The sequence below is a fragment of the Carettochelys insculpta genome, chromosome 15, assembly GCF_033958435.1.
Source record: "Carettochelys insculpta isolate YL-2023 chromosome 15, ASM3395843v1, whole genome shotgun sequence".
Lineage (NCBI taxonomy): Eukaryota > Metazoa > Chordata > Testudines > Carettochelyidae > Carettochelys > Carettochelys insculpta.
This window is the reverse complement of record NC_134151.1, coordinates 9,785,195-9,805,017: the sequence shown is the minus strand read 5'-3', so window position 1 is coordinate 9,805,017 and position 19,823 is coordinate 9,785,195. Positions and strand designations below refer to the sequence as shown.

General features: G+C 40.8%; 1 protein-coding gene across 1 annotated transcript in view; it reads left to right on the top strand.

The window, feature by feature from the left end:
• TENM2 (teneurin transmembrane protein 2) overlaps positions 1-19,823 on the top strand; it is a 1,128,689-nt gene that overhangs the window by 312,361 nt on the left and 796,505 nt on the right. Inside the window, exon 4 of the mRNA XM_075010154.1 lies at positions 15,959-16,234. Coding sequence (XP_074866255.1) covers positions 15,959-16,234 — 276 coding nt within the window. The remainder of the gene's footprint in view (positions 1-15,958; positions 16,235-19,823) is intronic.

Below are 19,823 nucleotides of genomic sequence, written 5' to 3'. Positions count from 1 at the left end.
GTAAAGAAGCAACTTATGACTGAACAGCTGACAGCTGCTAAAGCCAATAAACTTTTTACATGTGTCGGGAGACTATCATAAAATATTGCCAGTGTTCTGAACATAGGAAGTGATGTACAGATGAAATCACATACAGAAGCCTCTGGTGGCAGCATTTGCAGATATTTTTATGATATCCAGTTAGCCAGTTATGAAAGTATGAAAACTCATGGACTGTGACTTGCATGGTTTCTTAAAAGCAGAATTTATTAAGTATGTTCTTAGATACAAACAATGGTTGTCTGTTTTCATAAGAGCTGTGTCTACATGTGCAATAAACTTCGAAAAAATGGCCCTTTTTCGAAAGAGCTGGAGGAGCGTCCACACGTGTAAACCCGTCTTTCGAAAGAAGATTGAAAGAACGGGGTGCAGACTTCGAAATCCGAACCCCGATCCCGTATCAGGAAGATCACTCCCTTTCAAAATAATAAATCGAAAGAGTATACATGGAGATGCTCCACAGTCCGCTCTTTCGAAATACAGGTCCGCCATGGCACCGGTCAGCTGGAGTGCAGGGATGCTCCAGCTGACAGCAGTGGGGCTCTCTGGTCCCTGCGTTCAGCTGCCTTAAATCCACATGCATGCAGGAAACCTGTGGCAGGAAGCTGAGAACATTCTAGGAGCAGCCTGCACACGTGCTCCAGCCTGACGCTCTAGCACCCTCATGACCAGCAGCTGCCCTGCCCCCGCCCCCAGAGCCCCTGCAAGGCTCTCAGGGCTCCCTCCTGGATGGAGCAGGAGCTGCAGGACCTCCTCGGCCTCTGGCAGGACATGGTCATGATGTGGCACAATACCGCAGCCTTCAGCCACCTGGCAATGGGCCTCCACACCAGGGGCCACCCGGAGCGTACTGTGGAGCAGGTATACTCCAAAGTAAAAGAGCTGCACCAGGGATATGCCTGGGCCAGGGACCAGGCTGGATGCTCTGGGGCAGGACCAGCAATGTGCCCCTTCTACAGGGAGCTACAGCGCATCTTGGGGCCCCAGGAGAGTTCACCCCCTATGACGTTCCTGGATACCTCCGGGGAGGATCTGCAGCCAGAGGAGGAGGAGGAGCAGGAGCAGCCCAGATCGGGGACCCAGGAGGGCGAGGGGACCATGGACTGGTTGAGCAAGGAGGGGGAACTGACCATTGTGATCCCCTCCCGCTCCTCCAGCCAGGCGACTGAGGGCCGGACATCTCTGGATGTCGCCGAGGGACCCTCAGGTACGTCCAGTGAGGGGAGCACACCTGCTCCACAGGGTGGGGGTGACGCAAAAGCTAGGTGCCCGCACACAGAACTGGTGGTCCTGGGCCACACACAGGCCAGTCCCCACATGGGATGCAGCACCCTGGGGTGCCACACCAGCAATTCCCAGCACCCACCCCCAGTGGACAGTGCCATAAGCTTCACATGGGTGGCGGCCGGTCAGTGCTGGACGGTGCCCGGGGCCTGTGCACCACAGGCCAGGAAGGGCCACCTGCAGGAGATACCCCTGGAATTACACAGAGTGGCGGAGGGCTGCCTGGGATAGACTGCTGGACACCCTTGAGGGCATTGGCCATGCTATGCGGGAGCACACGGCCACTGTGGCCCACCTCCTGGCCCCCCCGGTGTCTCCCCCTGCTGGCCCTGCCCGCTCTGCCCCTACTGAGCCTGCCCCCTCTGCCCCAACCAGGCACACCCGCTGGCAATATTTGCTGGTGCTACTGGCACCCTACGCCCCCCCCGCCAGGGACCCCACACCTGGGGGAGCCGACGGGGTTTGCGGCCCACCACCCCTGCCTCTTTCAAAAGACCTTGATGGCACTTCAAAAGAGCAGATCGGAATGCCGATCTGAAATATGGCAGCGGGTGCTCTCTTTCAATGGCCGCTTTTTCGAAAGCCGAACTTCAATTTTCACCCATTCAGAAGGGTGCTTACGTGTAGACACAGCTAAGGTGTATAAGCTATATTTTAATAACAGAACGGAAAAAGAGTGCTTGCCTAAACATCAAAAGGCAATTGAGCTTAAAAGGCCTCTCATCCTTTTATGACAAATCATAAGGTTCTTTTAAACAGCATTTATGTGACACAGATGGGCACTCCCTCCAGCTTGTCAAAATACCTTTGAAAATACCATTTCTACGCCATGTCAATGAGCTGGTAGAATGTGGTACCAGCAGGATATACAAAAGTACTGCCTCGTGTTGAACGGGATGGATTTTACAGTATGCACATGTGGAGAAGTGTCTAACCATCTAATGCTAGCTGGCTTCAACTGCAGTGCTACTGTGTGCTATCCTGAAACGCTCTTGAAAGAGCAAAGTATTTTGAAGATCCAGTCAAAGTGTCCATCAGAGAAAGAATTAATGGCGCAGAGACAGGAGTGATTAGTGGATGCTGATGAGCCAATTGTGAATTAATGGTCTAGTTTCTTATATGGTGCTTGTCAGTTGAATCTGAACAGTTGAAATTCTGAAGTGTGCACACGAAGATAAAAAAGTGGTTTCCGTTTACTTTGTGCTCCTATAAGCTTCCTATTCAATTACTTAAATCATTCCAAAACTTCTAAAACTGTTAGGTAGATAAATATCTCAAAAGAGGAATTGAGGTGTGATAGTGACTTAAATGAAGGTATACACTGAGTCATTTGCCAGGCTGGGAACGGAAACCGTCCTCTCTAGCTCCACGGTCCTAAATCAACATCCCACTTCCTTTATATCTGTGGCTTAGCTTGAATGTTAGTCCACTGGTTGGTTCCAGTTTGGATGGCATGACTTGGTTATGGCTGAGGAATGCGCTTGAGTATTAATGAAATTGTTAAGCAACATTACTTGCTTTGTATTTTCATGTATGGCTATGTCTCAGCTTATGCTAGCAAAGTTTAGGAGTGCAAGTTTTGTCTTTACTCTTAGGAGCAGGTAGAGATGTATTATGAATTAGTGCAGTTTCTAGCCCCAGCCTAATACAATGTCAGTGCAGAGACAAGTTTAATCCTTCCGCTGGCTAAATCCATGCAAACTCATTGACTTCATTTTGAGTTGCCACATATATAACTGAGGATAGAATTTTGGTCAGTATTTTTCCCTTCAGTGTGTAAAGTTTATTGTCTGCTTTCAGCCTTTATTGTTATAATGTGAAATGAGAAAGTGTGGCTGCTAATGATCGATGGAGTACAATAACTCCCGTGTTTATCTTCGTTCTTGAGTGAATACATCCTGTCAAGAGTGAAGTGCTGCAACTAATTTTAGAGTTGCAGAACTGCATATACTATTGCAGCTGCTCCTAAATCCTGCTTGTACTGAAAAACTGATTGTTGTAGTTTTTCATCTGAAAACACTTCTCATGTCTTGTTGCCACTTTCACAACTAGTGTGGAAAACAGGATTAGAGTTGTGTCAGGTTACTGGTCATAACCAGCATCTCTCTGCAGGCATTCAGCTGTCATTCTATGAAGAACAGCCTTATTTACCTTCTGCCAGGAAGCCAACATTGTAATTCAGAATTCTTAACTGCATACATGTATGTACTGTGCACAGTTGGTACACAAAAGGAGGGAAAGATGGTCACTTTGATATCAGAAGACGGTCCCTATATGCTAACTGATAGATAAATAGTGATTTCATTCATTAAATGCAAGTAGGCAGATATCAAAGTTACATGCAGTGAGAAGGAAGTCCTTTTTGTATCTGGAATGCTGCTGATGCAACTGTAACTAACTTTGCCTGACCCTTCACATTTTTAGACCTTGTTCTCGGAGAGATTGTCATGGTTGTATTCCTTTCAGAGGCATGCCAATGCACCACCCGTTTCGAGGTGGAGAATACTGAAATGATGCCCATTGGACCATGTATACACCTGACTCACCTTATGCTTGCCTTTGAAGTGATAAAGAGCAGGTTGGACTGACTTTTCCAAGTTCCCACCTATTGTTGTATGGTCCAGGTTGGAACTTGCAGTGTGATGTGCTTCTGAGATCATAGATATTCGTAGTTTTGGTTATAGTTTTTCTTTTCTAGTTTAGTACGTAATAGTTTTATAGTAAATTTTATTTTTTGGTCCAACCCTCTACTCCTATCCCATGGTAGGTAATGGACCAAGCCTAGGACTGTGGTCTGCACTTTCTGCCTGTGTTCTGTCTTCGTCAGCAATGACCATAAACACTGCCTGTCCTACCCAAAATAAGCTCACATTGTTGTTAGGTGCAGCATATGTCATTCTTCCCCAGCTGGAGCTGAGGTTGAACCCTTTACCTGTGCAAGTATTTCATGGAGATGGCCATGAGAATATGCTCAGACCGAGGCTGAGAAAATCCCCTGTACATTCGTCTTGTTTGGTGCAGTGTGTGCCACCTCCTACTACACCCGACTTTGATGCTGGCCAGACCACTGCCCACTGATCTCATGGTGGGGCCTAACTGGAAGGTTGGGAAGTACCCCAATAAGTATGGGGCTAAGTCTTCCTCTAACTCAGAGAGGACATTCCCTTCAGTAGCTCAGCCCATGGGTGCTCCTCAGTCCAGGAAAGTCCAGACTTGAGGATGAACCTCGAGGTCTTTGCCTTACAGACTGGGTCTCCTACTCCAAAGGGCCACTCTATTTCCAGGGAGATCATGTTCCCCTTATAGGATGTGCTTAGGGTATGGAGTCTCATCCTCACAAGTCCTATACTTGGCCCCGTTGCATCCAGTGGTGCCTCTGTAAGAACCAGAGTCTGCCTTTTACTCTTCCAGTGAATCAGACCCAGAAGAAGAACTATCTGTTCATTTTGCTCATATGCACCATCATGCAGACCTGCACATCCATGGAAGAGCTAACCCCTCATGTACTTTAGAACTACTGGTACCCCATACCAGGGGTACTTCCCACAACCTCCTGGGGATCTGGCTCATTTGTCACATAGGTGTTCATAGGCATAACAACCTCCTTGGGAACCTTCCTGATCCATGCTGCCTACTCCTTCGACTGTTCAAGGGTTGCAGTTTTCCTGATTCAGTAGCAAAGAATGACTCTAGTAGTGAAGAATAAGACTATTCATTATGTGTCGGAGGGGTAACCGTGTTAGTCTGGATCTGTGACAGCAACAAAGGGTCCTGTGGCACCTTATAGACTAACAGAAAAGTTTTGAGCATGAGCTTTCGTGAGCGGAGACTCACTTCATCAGATGCTGGTTCATCCAGCATCTGACGAAGTGAGTCTGTGCTCACGAAAGCTCATGCTCAAAACTTTTCTGTTAGTCTGTAAGGTGCCACAGGACCCTTCGTTGCTGTTACTATTCATTATGGTTTCACTTTGTTTGCTGTTGAAGTGGCTGCACTTTATTGATGTGGTGATTGTTGCTGTATTCCTATAAACTTTGTATGCACAGCCAGTGAAGTCTGTAAACTACTTATTTATCTATTTGGATGAAAGATGCTTTATTAAAGTAAGGTCATTATCATGGAGCAATTAAAGTTATACATTGGTTTAACTGTGAAATGTTTGGTTTGTGGGAAAGCAGTAGCTAGACCCTAATTATAGTTGAAGTGCAGAAAATAGGCAGTCTGCTGACCTTTTTGCTTTGTGGTTAACCGTTACACATAGCTGCACATTAAAGGTCCACCTATTCATCCCTTCTGTATTTCTGTATGCTATCTCTTTCAAAACCTGTTGGCATTAGAATCAGCTGTAGGTCTTACCCCCAGGGAAGAGCTGATCTTCAAGTAGACCTGTTCCCTGGTGTTTAAAGGAATTTGCCCAAATTGAAGTCTGCCCTACAAGTGCACTGCATCTTATACTTGCTCTTTTTTATCAGTGAATGAATAGGTGCAGGGTGGATTTTTTTTTTTTTGAGGAATGAGTAGAAGAAATGGCTAACCCTGAACTTGATGCAGTATAACACAGATCTTTGAATTTCATACTCTAATTCTTGCCTCAAGCTCACTAATTTAATGGTGCTAATGTTTGAATGGGTGTGGGGGCCCATTTTTCTAAATGGGAGGCTTCTATCCTCTGCGATATCAACAGTGTTACATGGGAGAATTTTCCAGACATACTCAGTTTAATTTCATCATGCAAACCCCATTACTCTGAGTCATGGTTAATTCGCTGCGCATAGCACAAAAATGTCCCTTTTTTTCTTGTTCTCTGTAAAATAACTGAAAAGCAAGATTATGTATAAATGCAAAGAATATATAAGCAAGAGCTTGTATTAAAGGAATTAATCTAAGAATTTTAATTTAGATAAAACATCAGGAAAGTCACAAATGAAGGAGAATAATAATCAGTCTTGGATCTTCAAACTCCTCTAAGCAAACATCTTCTATTTTAAAGTGTGAATGTGAAGTGCACAGTTAAGTACAATTAGGCCCAATAACCTGTAAATTGAGAGGTGGAATAGAATGTAAACTGAGTTAAAAAGGAAACCTTAGAGAGCACTGACATATATGAAAAGGTTGGGCTTGTTGCATTGGAAAGGGAATAAAAATTGGTATGATAAGTTTGTCAGGCATGTCTGTTTTTCCTGTCTGGTAATGCAAGAAGGGGACTTTCAATAAAATTAAATGTTGTCAAATTCAAAATTTTTTCATATGCCTTGGCACTTAGACTAAAGAATCCATTGGCAAACAGAGGAGGTCAAGAAGTATGCAAGATTTAGAAAGGGAGTGGACACTTAACTGGACTTTGAGAATAACCACAGTTGTTGTAATTATGTAAGGAGTATATAAACTTCACACTTAAGGGCTTAAGTTAATGTCTACTTGTTAAAGATCAGAGTGAGACCTAAAGCATGTGTGTTGGGAGGGGGGAACAGATTGTTCCAGGTCTACCCATTATCCTCAGACATTCTTCTGTGGCATTTTGTATTGGCCACTGTCAGAGGCAGGATGTTGAATTAGAAGGACCTTCAGTCTGGCCCAATATGGCAATTCCTCTGTTCCTGTATTGTGCTGTTTGATCAAGCCAAACCTTTCTCAGGTGAAAATACCACAGGTTTTGTTTTCTGGTCTTTGTATGTTGAAATAGTGAGTAGAGTTGTGCCATGTTCATTGATTCCAATCCTTTGGGAATGTTTATATAGCCAGATAAATTATATAGTAGTTTACTGTAGTAAGAAACTTTGAAAACTGTACTAGTATATTATACATTGAAATAAAAAAATCAGCTATATTAGAAAACTGCTTCTTTGCTCCTGGGAAAACTACATAATGCACTTCCATCACGGACTTGATGATCCAGTAGTTTCCTTCTACCTCCTGACATTGTGAACTTAAGATCAATAGCCTATTTTTATTTGGCAGGTTATTTGTACCTTAGGGGGACATATGGAATTAACTGCCAAAGTTTAATTAAAATCATCACAGTTGAAGATGCCTTGCTGGTTAATAGTTCCTGTAATATTCCAAAGACTTCTGAATCCTGGAGATTTTTTTTTTTAAATTGCTGATGGGTTGCTTTTGTTGCAACATGTTATTTTAAAGAACTAATGCTCTTTATTCCACTCTTTGGAAGAAATTATTTGTTTTTGTTACCAGCAGTGTAACATGTGCCTCTAAAGTATGTAATCTTTGCCTGTGGTCTGAGGGCAGAGTAAGAATAGATTTGGAATTATGTTTTGGTGCTCTGGATTCTAACTCGCATAGTATTTTATGCTAATTTTTACTTTGCAAGTAAAGCTTCTCTATAATACAGATATTTATTGGATGCCATGTACAGTACTATCTGAATACAGTAAGTAGTGGTAAAATAATCCAACCGTCTGCTTTATCACTAAAAGCATTAAATTACTTTTAGTGAGTTTCAGCTCTGGAGTCATCTTCCCTCCTTCTCTGTGGAGGCGAAACAGTGTAGATTGAACTCTTTCCCCACTTTATTTTCACAAAGTCACAAAATTGGTAGAAGACACCAAGCAACAGATACCACTGCTCCCCCGCCCCCATCTTGGTGTTCTACGAACAGCAGCTATATTTTATCTCTCAGGCTCTGAAGGAGCTTTGTGGTGGGCTCTTCCTGAGAGCGCGATGGAACTGGATCATCTGGCCAAAATGGCTTTGCAGGTTTCCAGGCCCCACCCTTTTATGTGACCTATGCTGGCTGTCCCACTCTGCTGAAAGGTGGAGATTATGAGTATTTCGCACTTCTCTGCCTCTAATTCTGGTAAACTGTTTGGCATCAGGATCCCACAGGCTGGCATCTAAGTCATCAGAATCCAGGAAGTAAATTTGGGTACATCCTTGATCCTTGAGATGGACACATTTCATTTGCTAAATCAATGCTGAATTCTTTCCTTTTGCAATTTTTATATTGTGTCTATACAACTGCCTTTAATAATGACTTTTATCTCATTCAGGAACAAAAAGGGGGTTATTAATATCACTGGAACTCTAGAGCACAACGATAGCTGGAAAAATAATATATTGGGTGTGATCATTAAATTGGAGAAGGGTGTTTTAGTTTGAGGAGCCTAATGTGTAAACAGAGATATGACATAGCAGCAATGGGCAACCTAAGCTAATCAGCGGGCCATATGAGTGGCCCTCCATCTCAGTAGGCTGCAACATTGAAACTGGGCATGTGCACTAAGCATGACCTCAGGAATAAGATTAAATACATTGCACTTGATTCTCCTTCTTTCTCCAGCCTTTTCCACCCCAAGTGAGCCATTATTAGGGGTAAATTAAATTGACAGCAAAAGTAACATAAAGAACTAGAGGGAGTGCTCACTTGTCAAACTGTTGTGTGCAATCAACATGGACCTCACAGGTGCCCTTGCTTTAAATGTGTGTCACTTCTCATTTTGCCAGGGGTTGCTTTACCCTCTCCTCATCTCTAAGCCCTTCCTCCCCCTACACCATTTCCCTCAATGCCTTGCCAGTGGGCTCATCTACAATAGTCCCCTCCTTTGAAGGGGGCATGTAAACAAGCCCAAACGGAGAATAGCAATGAGGCGCTATTCTGCATATGCAGTACGTCATTAGCATAATTCTCACTGTGCTAACTTTGAAGTTGTTAATTGCACAGTCCCCAGTGCAAGAGGGACATGTGGAAAGGGAGGAGGGGTGCATGGACCATACATAGAATCCAGATGGCCCACCACTGTGACATAGGGATGAGAAATTAAATAGTGCTAAACAGAGGACAAAATATATAGGAGCACTCATACCTTTCTTAAGGCCCAAAAACCAGGGGACAGTTAATGACACTGGAACATTCAAAATTAGTAAATAGAAATAAGTGAATACAATGTGTAATTAAACTGTGAAACTTACTTCCATGAGTAGCACAAAGGTAAAGAGGTTAGCACGATTAAAAAAGGACTGTCCATTTCTACTAATGAGAATGTAGTGATACTAGATGGGATTTTTAAAAAACTAGTACACGCTGGTTTTTTAGGGTGCAAGCCAGCCACTAACTGGAGAATGAAGAAGCTTCCCCTATGATGGTGTTCTTTTCGTATACACAGTCACAACAAGGTTCTTGCAAAAGAGTCATGTACTAACTTCTGTTTGAGATCGGACCTTGGCCTTGGAAGAAACAGTGGTTAGGCCAAATTCCTATATCTGACTCCTACTTTCATCATTTTCTATGTTTATGCAGTAAACCCTCGATTTTACAGACCCTGATTTAGTGGACTTCAGGAACAAGGGACATCCACCAGCCCCACCCTTGTTCCTGAAGTCCTCTTAATCAGGGTCCATAAAATCCAAAGCCCGTGCCCCCAGAAAGTTGGGGACTTGCCAGGTCTGCTGCAGCTGAACCTCCATGGTGACCTGGACTGCCACCAAGCACTACTTCCACCAGGGGTGGAGTGCATACACGGACCGACAGCATTCACATACATGCCCCACCCCGGTGGGAAGAGTGAATTGTGGCTCCAGTGGAGGCAGCAGCTGTATCAACTGCACAGTGGAAGGGTTCCCCCAGCCCCACAGTGGTCGGCAGTTCTAGCTGCCGCAGCGGGCTCTGGCAGCTTCCCCAGTGACGGCGGCTCCTTTAAGTTGTGGGCATTTTGGGGGTGGGGCTAGGGCTGGGGGAGCAGGGGGGTGGGCAGTAAACCCTCTATTGAACGGACTTTCGGCTTTAATGGACCCCCTCCCTTTAGTCTGTTAAATCGTGGGTTTACTGTACGGTTACCTCTAGAAGTCACACATATTTTCCTGTACTCCCACTTAATAGAAGCCAGATAGCTGAAAAAGCAAGTTCTGTTTCCTTTACCTTGCTTCTAGCCACTTCCGTTTATTTCAGAGAAAATAACATGAACAGTCATATTGAGTTCACTGTTTGCATCAAATGTTGTACTTTGTTTTTATGTCAATACTGAATATTCATTCGAGTATAAACATCTGGGCATTTTAAAGGCTATTAAAATCTACGGAGTAGTATTAAAATAGTTTACTGTGTATATAAAAGCTTAATTAAGCTAATATATTCACAATAGGTTTTTGTTCATACGTACTTATGTTACCAAATAACAATCTTTTTAAAAAGCATATTCCCACTTCTGTGGTATTTGGGTTGGGTAATTTTTGCAGCACTTCACATTGGGTATGTTTCAAAAAAAATTTTAGAAAGTCCTTGAACCTGGGCACTCTGCCATTCAAACCATGCCAGAATTACAGGATACAGCTCACATTGTGGATGAGGCACTCCTTTGTTTCAGTGTGGATGGTTTTGTACAGTTAAGATGCTTTCTGTGTTTCAGATTGGTTTGAATCCACAATGGCACAGACAAAATTTTATTAAACTTGCAGGATTTAAAGTCTGGGTTGTGCACAATTTGCAAGTGATCATGAAAATTCATTGGACTGCATTGTGATGTTGTGGTCATAATATTTAATATAAATGTAGATAACTCAGATGTGTTGTATACAAAGTGGGGCATTTATACTATCTTTGGAGAGCTTGCAATCTCCTAAGTATGTATGTTCTATATGTGTGCATATATTATTCCTGTATTTATAGTTAGAAATGTGAAGTATACACATGCCAATGTAAGTGTGCTAGTGAAAACCATTAGAAGTACTCAAGGAACTTTGTCTCAGTACACAAGAATAAGACCTGTGAATAGTCTTGTTATTCCTGTAAGCTTGGACTATGCTTGGTCCTACAGAGACAAGTGACCATGCCACCAGTTGCTAGAATCCATCTGGAATTTTATACTTTTCCACAAGGAGTGGGGAATTGTACAAAGACTTCCCACTCTAGAGAAATTGTGTATAAGAGAAGTGAAAGTAAACAATGATTGTCTTCAACTGACTGCACAGACTGCTCCTCACTATGTGAAAAAAGAACTTGCTCAAGGAATTACAATTTGAAACAACATCTCTTACTGCATTAGTCTTAACTGTTGTTTTGTTTTATTTTATCTTATTTACTTACTGTGATCTGCCTGTTGTCACTTGCATTTTGATCTGCCTGTTGTCTCTTCCACTTAAATACTGCTTATTATGCTTAATAAAATCACCTGGATGCTGCATCATGTCCCTATGACTATGCCTTCTGAGAGCTGTGTTGCTCTCTTGTGGGTCATGACCTCAATTTTGTGCCCTTTTTTAGGGGGAGAGCAGAGCTTCTGGCTGAGCAAGATAAGGGGGTGGTGAGGCACCCCAAAGGGCAAGTAGGCAGGTTCAGGATCAGCCCAGCAGGTGACAATCTCAAGGGGATCTCTGTGACCCAATCCCTCACACATGTTCAAACCAGTTAACCTACCCTGTGAGGTTATCCAAATTTCATTATGAACTTCAAACAGAATATTGAAGATTAATGAAAGAATCATTGCAAAATTATTGATGGCATAAAGCTTTGTTTTAAATTTTTAGTCAAGGGACATGAGTCAAAATACCTCTGTCAATCTGGGCACTTTTTTCATGTGCTGAAAACTTAGAAGTAGTGGAGTTTCCCATGGCACGGTGCTTGTGTTACAAAAGACTGGCACATCTTGGCCATGTCTACACTACAAAAATAACTTTGAAGTTGCTTACTTCAAAGTACTTACTTCAAAGTTGCTTACTTCAAAGTACAACTTCAAAGTAACAGACTTCGAAGTTGAGCATCTATACATGCCCTACTTCAAAGTAGGGTGCTTTTCCATTCCTGGAAATGGAGTAAGGACTTCAAAAGTGGGCTACCTTATTTTGAAGTTAACTTCAAAGTAAGGGGAAAAAGTGTGTTGATGCTCCACAGGTTACTTTAAAGTAGACCCTAACTTTGAAGTTAGCATTGAAGGTAGTTCCTAGTGTAGATGCACCCCTTAAGTGTCATATTCTCAACATACCCATCACAGCGGCTATGTCTACATGAGAAGCTTTTCGCAGCAAAACTGGGCTTAGTCAGAAAAAACTGCAGAGCATATACATGCAAAATGCGGTTTGTCAACAGTGTGTCCGCAAAACCCGGCACATCCATCAGCGGTGTTATACCTCTCCCTGTTCCGGTATAATGCTTGTCTCAACAGTGTTCTGTCAACAAAATAGCCATGTAAATGCTTTGGGGCCCTTTTGTTCACCCGGAAGCCCTGTTTCCAGAGCTTCCGGTCAGCTGTTGTATCAAGAGAGGGCCAGGCAGTCTGGCCACTCTGTTGACAGAGCAGAGTGGTCTTTGGATCTGCTTTTATGTATAGATGCAATCTGTCGACAGAAGTTTGCTGGGAAACCCCTTCCAACAGTGACTGTTGACAGAGGCTTCTTGTGTAGACATAGCCAGTGAGTGTAATTATTTTAACAGGCAGCAAATGAGAGAAGAGTTGACCTTAACAGAAAACATTTGAGCTAATTTCCTTTAATTATGTCGAGTAAGCTCCTTTCTCCCTTTTTTTTTGTTTGTATGTTTTTATCTTATTTTTAAACATCACAGCTGACTAATTTATTTCTTTAAATATGTACCCTCTCTCTCTGGCTCTCTCTTTCTCTCACATACACACATGCTGTTGCCATATTACATCTTTCCTCTGCATTGATGAACACTGTTAATGTTTGGTGTATGGACTAAAGCAGGGTATCCTGGGACTGAACAGTCTATTCAGGAGCTCAGAAATTAAATCATCCTCAGTGAGGCTCATTTACAACCTCTGCAGTAATTAAACTGCTTTTGCATGTCTATACTGTGCTTCTTGTGTGGGCAGTATGTGTCCTTACCAGAAGTGCTTGCACTGATTTAACTGTGTGGGGTATTGTGGGATGGCTTTTGAAAAACAGCAACAGTCAATGTAATCAATAAAATCTCTGTGCTGATGCTATGTTGACCTCACTATGGCTGCTTCCACATACTCTGTCCTATCAGAGGTGGCATGATAATAAGGCAATTTGAAGCCGGCTAATGAGGTGTTAATATGCATATTCAGTGCCTCATTAACATAATGGAAGCCATGTGAATTTCAAAGGGCAGACTTTGAATTGCAGATTGACAGTGTAGATGGGGGCATTTTTGAAATAAGCACCCCACTTCGACATTACCTTACTCCGATCTAGTTTTGTGGGAGTAAGGAATGTTGAAATGGGGTGCTTATTTCAAAGCTGCCCCATCTACACTGTCAATCTGCAATTCAAAGACTGCACTTTGAAATTTGTGTCGTCGCCATTGTGCTCATGAGTCACTGAATATGCACGTTAGCGCCCCATTAGCCTGCTTCAGATTGCCTCATTACCGTGCCACCTCTGATGGGAGAGTGAGTGTGTAGGAGCAGCCTACATCTACTAAATTGCTATGCCTCTTATGGAGGTAAGTCTATGCAATGGGCAAGTTTACGTCAGTGGGAGCTGGATTTTGGATGCTTAGGATAGTGTAAGCTGTTTTGTTACCCTAACTCTGCAAAGCAGTTCAGGGCTTAATCCTTCTGAAACAGAAATCATGCATGCTTCCTTTAACTGCGGGCTTGGGGATACAGGTTAAATAAAATATAACTCCACTAGCCTTTCTCATTCAAACCAGATCTCAAAATACTTAAATGTATTTGTATCAGTGATACTCAGACTGAAGCTTAAGAGACACAAGTGGCTCTTTAATGTCTCTTGTGCCTTTTGCAGCTCACAATATTAAAAACACTGTGTGAATTAATTCTTATTAACCAGTGAGGATGCTTTTACTCTGTTAACCAATTAAGTTATCAACTCACACTAAGTTATCAATTTGCTTGCTGTGAGAAAAATATGTTGAGCTGAATATTTCCCCTGTCATACTGTTTAAATATGAATAGTTCTACAGTAAATGAAACAATAAATTCAAACTATTGTGGTTCTTTTGAGTAAAGTTGATCACTAACTGGTCTCTGGAACCACCAAGATCTAAGTATCACTGAGTTAAATGTTCTGGTGAGTTTGGAAAAAGATGTATGTGCATCGGTAAATTAGATATTTTATCTGTTAAGAGCTGTCTTAATTAATCTGTGTGAATGGAATTGTTGCTTTTTTGTTTGTTAAAAGAGGTTATGAAGTATATTTAATAATAATATCTTGTACAACAGTTTCCTGTTTATATTTTGTGTTTCGATATCTTGATATACATATGTGGAGAAAGAAAAACAATAGACTGTTTCTGCTATAAAAGCACCATTGTGAAAGCACAGGCTTCAGACTGAGCTGCACTTTGAACAATGTGAATTAAATAGTCATCAGCTGTACTTCCAGTGACTGAAGTCTGTCTTTTGTTCTTCATTTCTAGTCTGGGGAACTGAAATTGCCAGAGAGACCAATGAATATATTTATTATTTTAAAGTGCCTTATCCCTCATTGTATGAAAAGATAGCTGGTTAGAAATTAGTTTCAGCAAAAACACCAAAGAGTCCTGTGGCACATGGTACTATTGAAAATATGAGTGTGTCACCTAGCAGCTTACTAAATCACACAGAGCTGCCACGTTTTGACATGAATCCTAGCAAGTTTTCCTTCAGACATCATGCTGATCTCCAGTAGCATAACTCAAAATTTCTGTTGGGGCAAAATTTCCATGAATGGGAATGAGAAAAACAAAAACACATCCATAATAGTGGTGATGAGTCTCAATTATTTCAGACCCAAAATATCTAACCTAACCATGTACTAAAGCAGTTCAAAATTATGATAGTTTTTCATATTGTGTACATTTTTTTCACTATTCTGGGTGACTCTGCATTCATTACTTGCACTAAGTTACATTAAACTTTTCACATTTTCAGTTTAAAAATAAATTGAATTTTAAAGCTGTTTGTACCTGAAATTGGTATTTTGTTTTGTTTGGTTTTTTTTTTGTCCACATTACAAGAGATAAATGGCATTATGTAGCAATGGTTTTGGTGCAAAGGTATCTTCCAAATAATGTGAAGCAAGGGACGTCAATAGTACTGCTTATGTGCAGAATATTAATCTTTTACCTAAATGTTTACAGATTTGAGGCCAAAATGAGGAAGGAACACCTCAGATTTTGAGGGGTTTTAGCTTTTGTGTATTTCAAAATTCTGATACACATGGTATGCTTCTGAAGAACTTTTCCATGCCCTTACAAATCTGTCCACCGTTTATGGTTCACTGTGCAGGCCTGATACACACCATACTACACTAGAAATGGAAGAGACCTTGAGAGGTCGTTAAGTCCACTGCCCTGCCCTCATGGCAGGATCAGGCACCATCTGGACCATCCCTCATAGGTGTCTATCTAATCTGCTCTTAAATATCTCCAGTGATGGAGATCCCACAACCTCCCTAGGAATTTACTCTAGTGTTTAACCACCCTGACAACTTGTAAGTTTTTCCTAATGTCCAACCTAAACCTCCCTTGCTGCAGTAAGCCCATTGTTCCTTGTCCTATCTTCAGACGCCAAGGAGAACAATTTTTCTCCCTTTTCCTTGTAACCCTCTTTGAGGTACTTGAAAACTGCTATGTTCCCTCTAAGTCTTCTGTTTTCTAAACTAAACAAGCCCAGTTCTTTCAGTGTTCCCGCATAGCTCAAATAATAAAATGGTCTGTTAATTTTAAGTGTTTAACTGTTTTTTTTTTCTGTCCTCCTAGGAACTAACTTCACCCTTGCAGAACTAGGGATCTGTGAGCCCTCTCCCCACCGAAGTGGCTACTGCTCAGACATAGGAATACTTCATCAAGGCTATTCCTTGAGCGCCGGCTCTGATGCTGACTCAGATACAGAGGGAGGAATGTCTCCAGAACATGCTATAAGGCTGTGGGGGAGAGGGATAAAATCCAGGCGCAGCTCAGGTCTGTCAAGTCGTGAAAACTCAGCACTTACGCTCACTGATTCCGACAATGAAAATAAGTCAGATGAGGAAAACGGTAGGCCTATTTCTGAAATCTGTTTTAACATATATCTATATTAATAAAATATCTTATATATGGTATATTTCAGAAAAAAAACGTATATAATTTTACCCACAGCATGAAATAAAATTTATAGTTTTCTGCATATTAAAACCACATTAATTCATTGTCACTAGGGCTCTTGTTCAGGTGTTCTCATGAACCTTTGAAAGCTTTATCTCAAGTTAAGGTTTCTAATTATTTAATGGTAAGTACATGAAAAGTTTTATAATGCTAAATGTATGTATCAGAGTAATTTGAAGAGCTATATATTTGTGTTTTGCATAGATTCTTAGCTATTTAATTAAAAAGGGAAATTAAATGTAGAACAACATATATAGGCAATGATTTCTTGTGAACAAAAACTGCATTAAGGTGACTACCACTTGAAATATTTATGAACTAGTTAATTATATTAAACAACTTAAAACTTACTTCTCAGCTATATAGTGTGTGAACTTTAAAAAGAAAGCCTTGCTAGTGAAGATAACTTGCTGCAAATAGCAATGCAGTGCCTGCCTTCAGTAATTTTCCACGCTCAGATGTGGATAAGGTAGGAGTGTATGAGCCAAAGTCATACTTAAAGAAGTGCAAAATGAATCAAGTTTAATTCTAAAGTGAGCTATTTGAAGGAGATAAAGAAACCACAAGATTAGTATCACATTGGGGCTTCAGTAGAAGCACTGAAGACAACTGCTTGATGTCAGCTACTGCCATTGACTCCCTGCCCTGTTATCAGGGGGGTTTAAATTATGGTATCATTGTACCTTCAGGACCTTCTGGTTTTTATCCGAAAAGGTTTTTGTTTTATTTTAAGCTTGTTAGACTCAGACAAATTTAGTGCCCCCTCTGCCACATATAGAATCATAGATTAGGGCTGAAGAGACCTTTTGAGGTCATCTAGTCGAACACCTGGTTCCAAGCAAGACCAACCCAAAAAGATACATGTCGCTCTCAATGATTTCAGCAGAAACAGTAGACATGTATCTGATGGAAGAAGTTATCCCATAATCTTTGTATTTCCATGAACTGTGGCATGCATTGCATCACTGAACAGGGAGGTTTGTTGGGTAGTAATGGCACAGCAAACAACTGTAGTGTTAAATACATGTATATAAAAACACACTGACTCCCTCTACTATTTGGTACACTTATTTGCTTTGTGCTGTCAGGCATAAAATTCATTCGCTTAATGGCCTGACCCAGAATCCATTGAAGATGATGGAAAAACTCCCACTGACTTCAAGAGAATTTGGATAAGTCCCAATAATTGTTTTATGAACTAAGGAAGTTCTCTTTCTAGGACTATTATAGTTCAGAGAGTACCCATGCTGAGGTCATTGGCAATTTTAATATTGGGTGTGATGGAATGCTTGTGAACATTTCTCACCTTGAGAGTTCTATATTTATATAATGCATTTTTTAAAAAAATAGCTCTTTAAAGGATTATGGTTACCGGAAGAGGAAGCATGCAATAAAATGAAAAGCAAGACAAAGTGCATCAGATTGACTTCTGAATATACAGTATTAGCATTTTATTTTGTAGGGCTTTTATGATAAATGTTTGTGTGGTTGGTGGCAAAATAGTCACATAAATGTTGAATGACTTTTATATAAGCAGAGCTATTAACTTCAGTAAACTTCATAGTCTTCTCTAACAAATCCTGTTTAGTGCAAAATCAGTTCCTTTTTCACATCACAGATTTTATGAAGTTTGAGAATGTATTATCATATAGATTGACAGTTGCCCATTAGGGTTCAGCACCACTGCATGGACACTTAGAAAGCCATTGTTAATTTCTTTCAGTTGTGCCCAGCAGTGGTTTCCTACATAGTAAACACTGTGTCCTTCAGAACCAAATCAATAACCTGTTAGTTATGTTTCTCTTGAAGAAGTAACAATCTATACTTCAAGAGAAGTGCACTCTCTAGTACAATTTCAGATTTGTAGGAGTCATAAGCATAAAACGAAATATTTCTTGGTAGGGAATTTTATACTTTGCCCCTAACCACATTAGTTGAACTCATGATGCATAGATGTCATTGACTTTATTGAAAGCACTGAATGCCCTTTCTCTTGACATGGTTCAGCTAGTTTATTGCAGTACACTATTACAACTCTAAAAAGGTGACATTTTTGATACTAAGATGCTAATCACAAGTTCTATCATCCCACTTCAAAATAATAAACTGTCAATTTTATTTTAGTATTAAATCAATGTTGGTACTTCCCACTACATTTCCAAGTAGTACAGAGGGAGCTTAATTGCTATAAATCATGCTAATATTATTTTCAGCACTTGTGTTAATTCAAATCCATAGACAAGGCTTAGAAGTATTATGTTTTCGCTTTTAAAGTTGATGTAACCAAATGTTATTTTAAATTTGAATTGTGTGAACAAAGAACTATTTATACATTTAAATTCATATTGATGAATTTGAAATAATTTAATGTAAATCCATTTAAATTTATTTGTTGGGCAGAAACTGAAAATCCATCTGGAAGAGTAACATTGTATTTTCATAGTCCTGACAATTTTCTCAAATCATTGACCTAGAATTTAGTATTACATCTTGAAATGTAATTGGTATGATCCTTTGTAATTGAAGCATCCAACTAGAATGTTAATATGTAAGGACAAAACCATGCATGTCTCCTGTAACCATAGTCAACTGGATTCCGAGCTTCAGGTTACCTGAATCATTACAGATATTCATCCAAAATATATACAACAGACATATTTAAGGAATTTCAGTTTTGGAGACCCACAGGTTCTGGAGGTATATACTCAAACTTATCGTAGAGTTCAAAAGCTTTCTTGGTGCTCTGCTAGTTTTGTCTAATTGACAGAGGGTGTATTTAAAAAGTCAGGACTTACTGACAGCAACCTTATCACTGATTGTCAGTAGAAGTAGCTCACATTAATCCTGGCTAGTTACTGCTGGTAAATGGTTATTTCTAATGGTAATCCCTGTAAAAATGTTTACAATTGAGGGTGGGTGTTAATGAATAAATGTATTCTTTGGTATATAAATATTAGAAATTGATGAATGTCTCCAAAATGTACGTTTATTTACCTTCCCCTGCAAAGGTAGTTTTTCCTGTGTCTTCTTTTAAAGAAGACAGATGACATCGTGAGGCTGTGATCAGGAGTCACCACCAGATATAAGGCTAAACTAGAATGCTGATTTGCCATGAATTGCACTTGTGCTGTAGCACCTTATTTATCCTGTCTTTGACATCCAGGAATTGCTGATGTAGAACAGTGCACTGATCAGCTCTTTCACATCCAGGACTGTGAGGAAGGAGTGGTTTGAATTTTCTACTTTTCCTCTATGCCCCTTGAACGTTTTGCTACACTGGGGAAGACATCTTCAGATAGCTTGTTAAAGCCATTTGATGACCTATATGCATCCCTGAAGCAACATAAATGGTGGTGTATCGAGGTTCTTGTAGAGTGGCCAACTCCATGGTATTTAAAGCCTGTGCTTTCACCCACAATTACTAATTTTGGTATGGAGTGTTTTAAATAAAGAGATTAGATATAGGGAGCAGTACATTGGA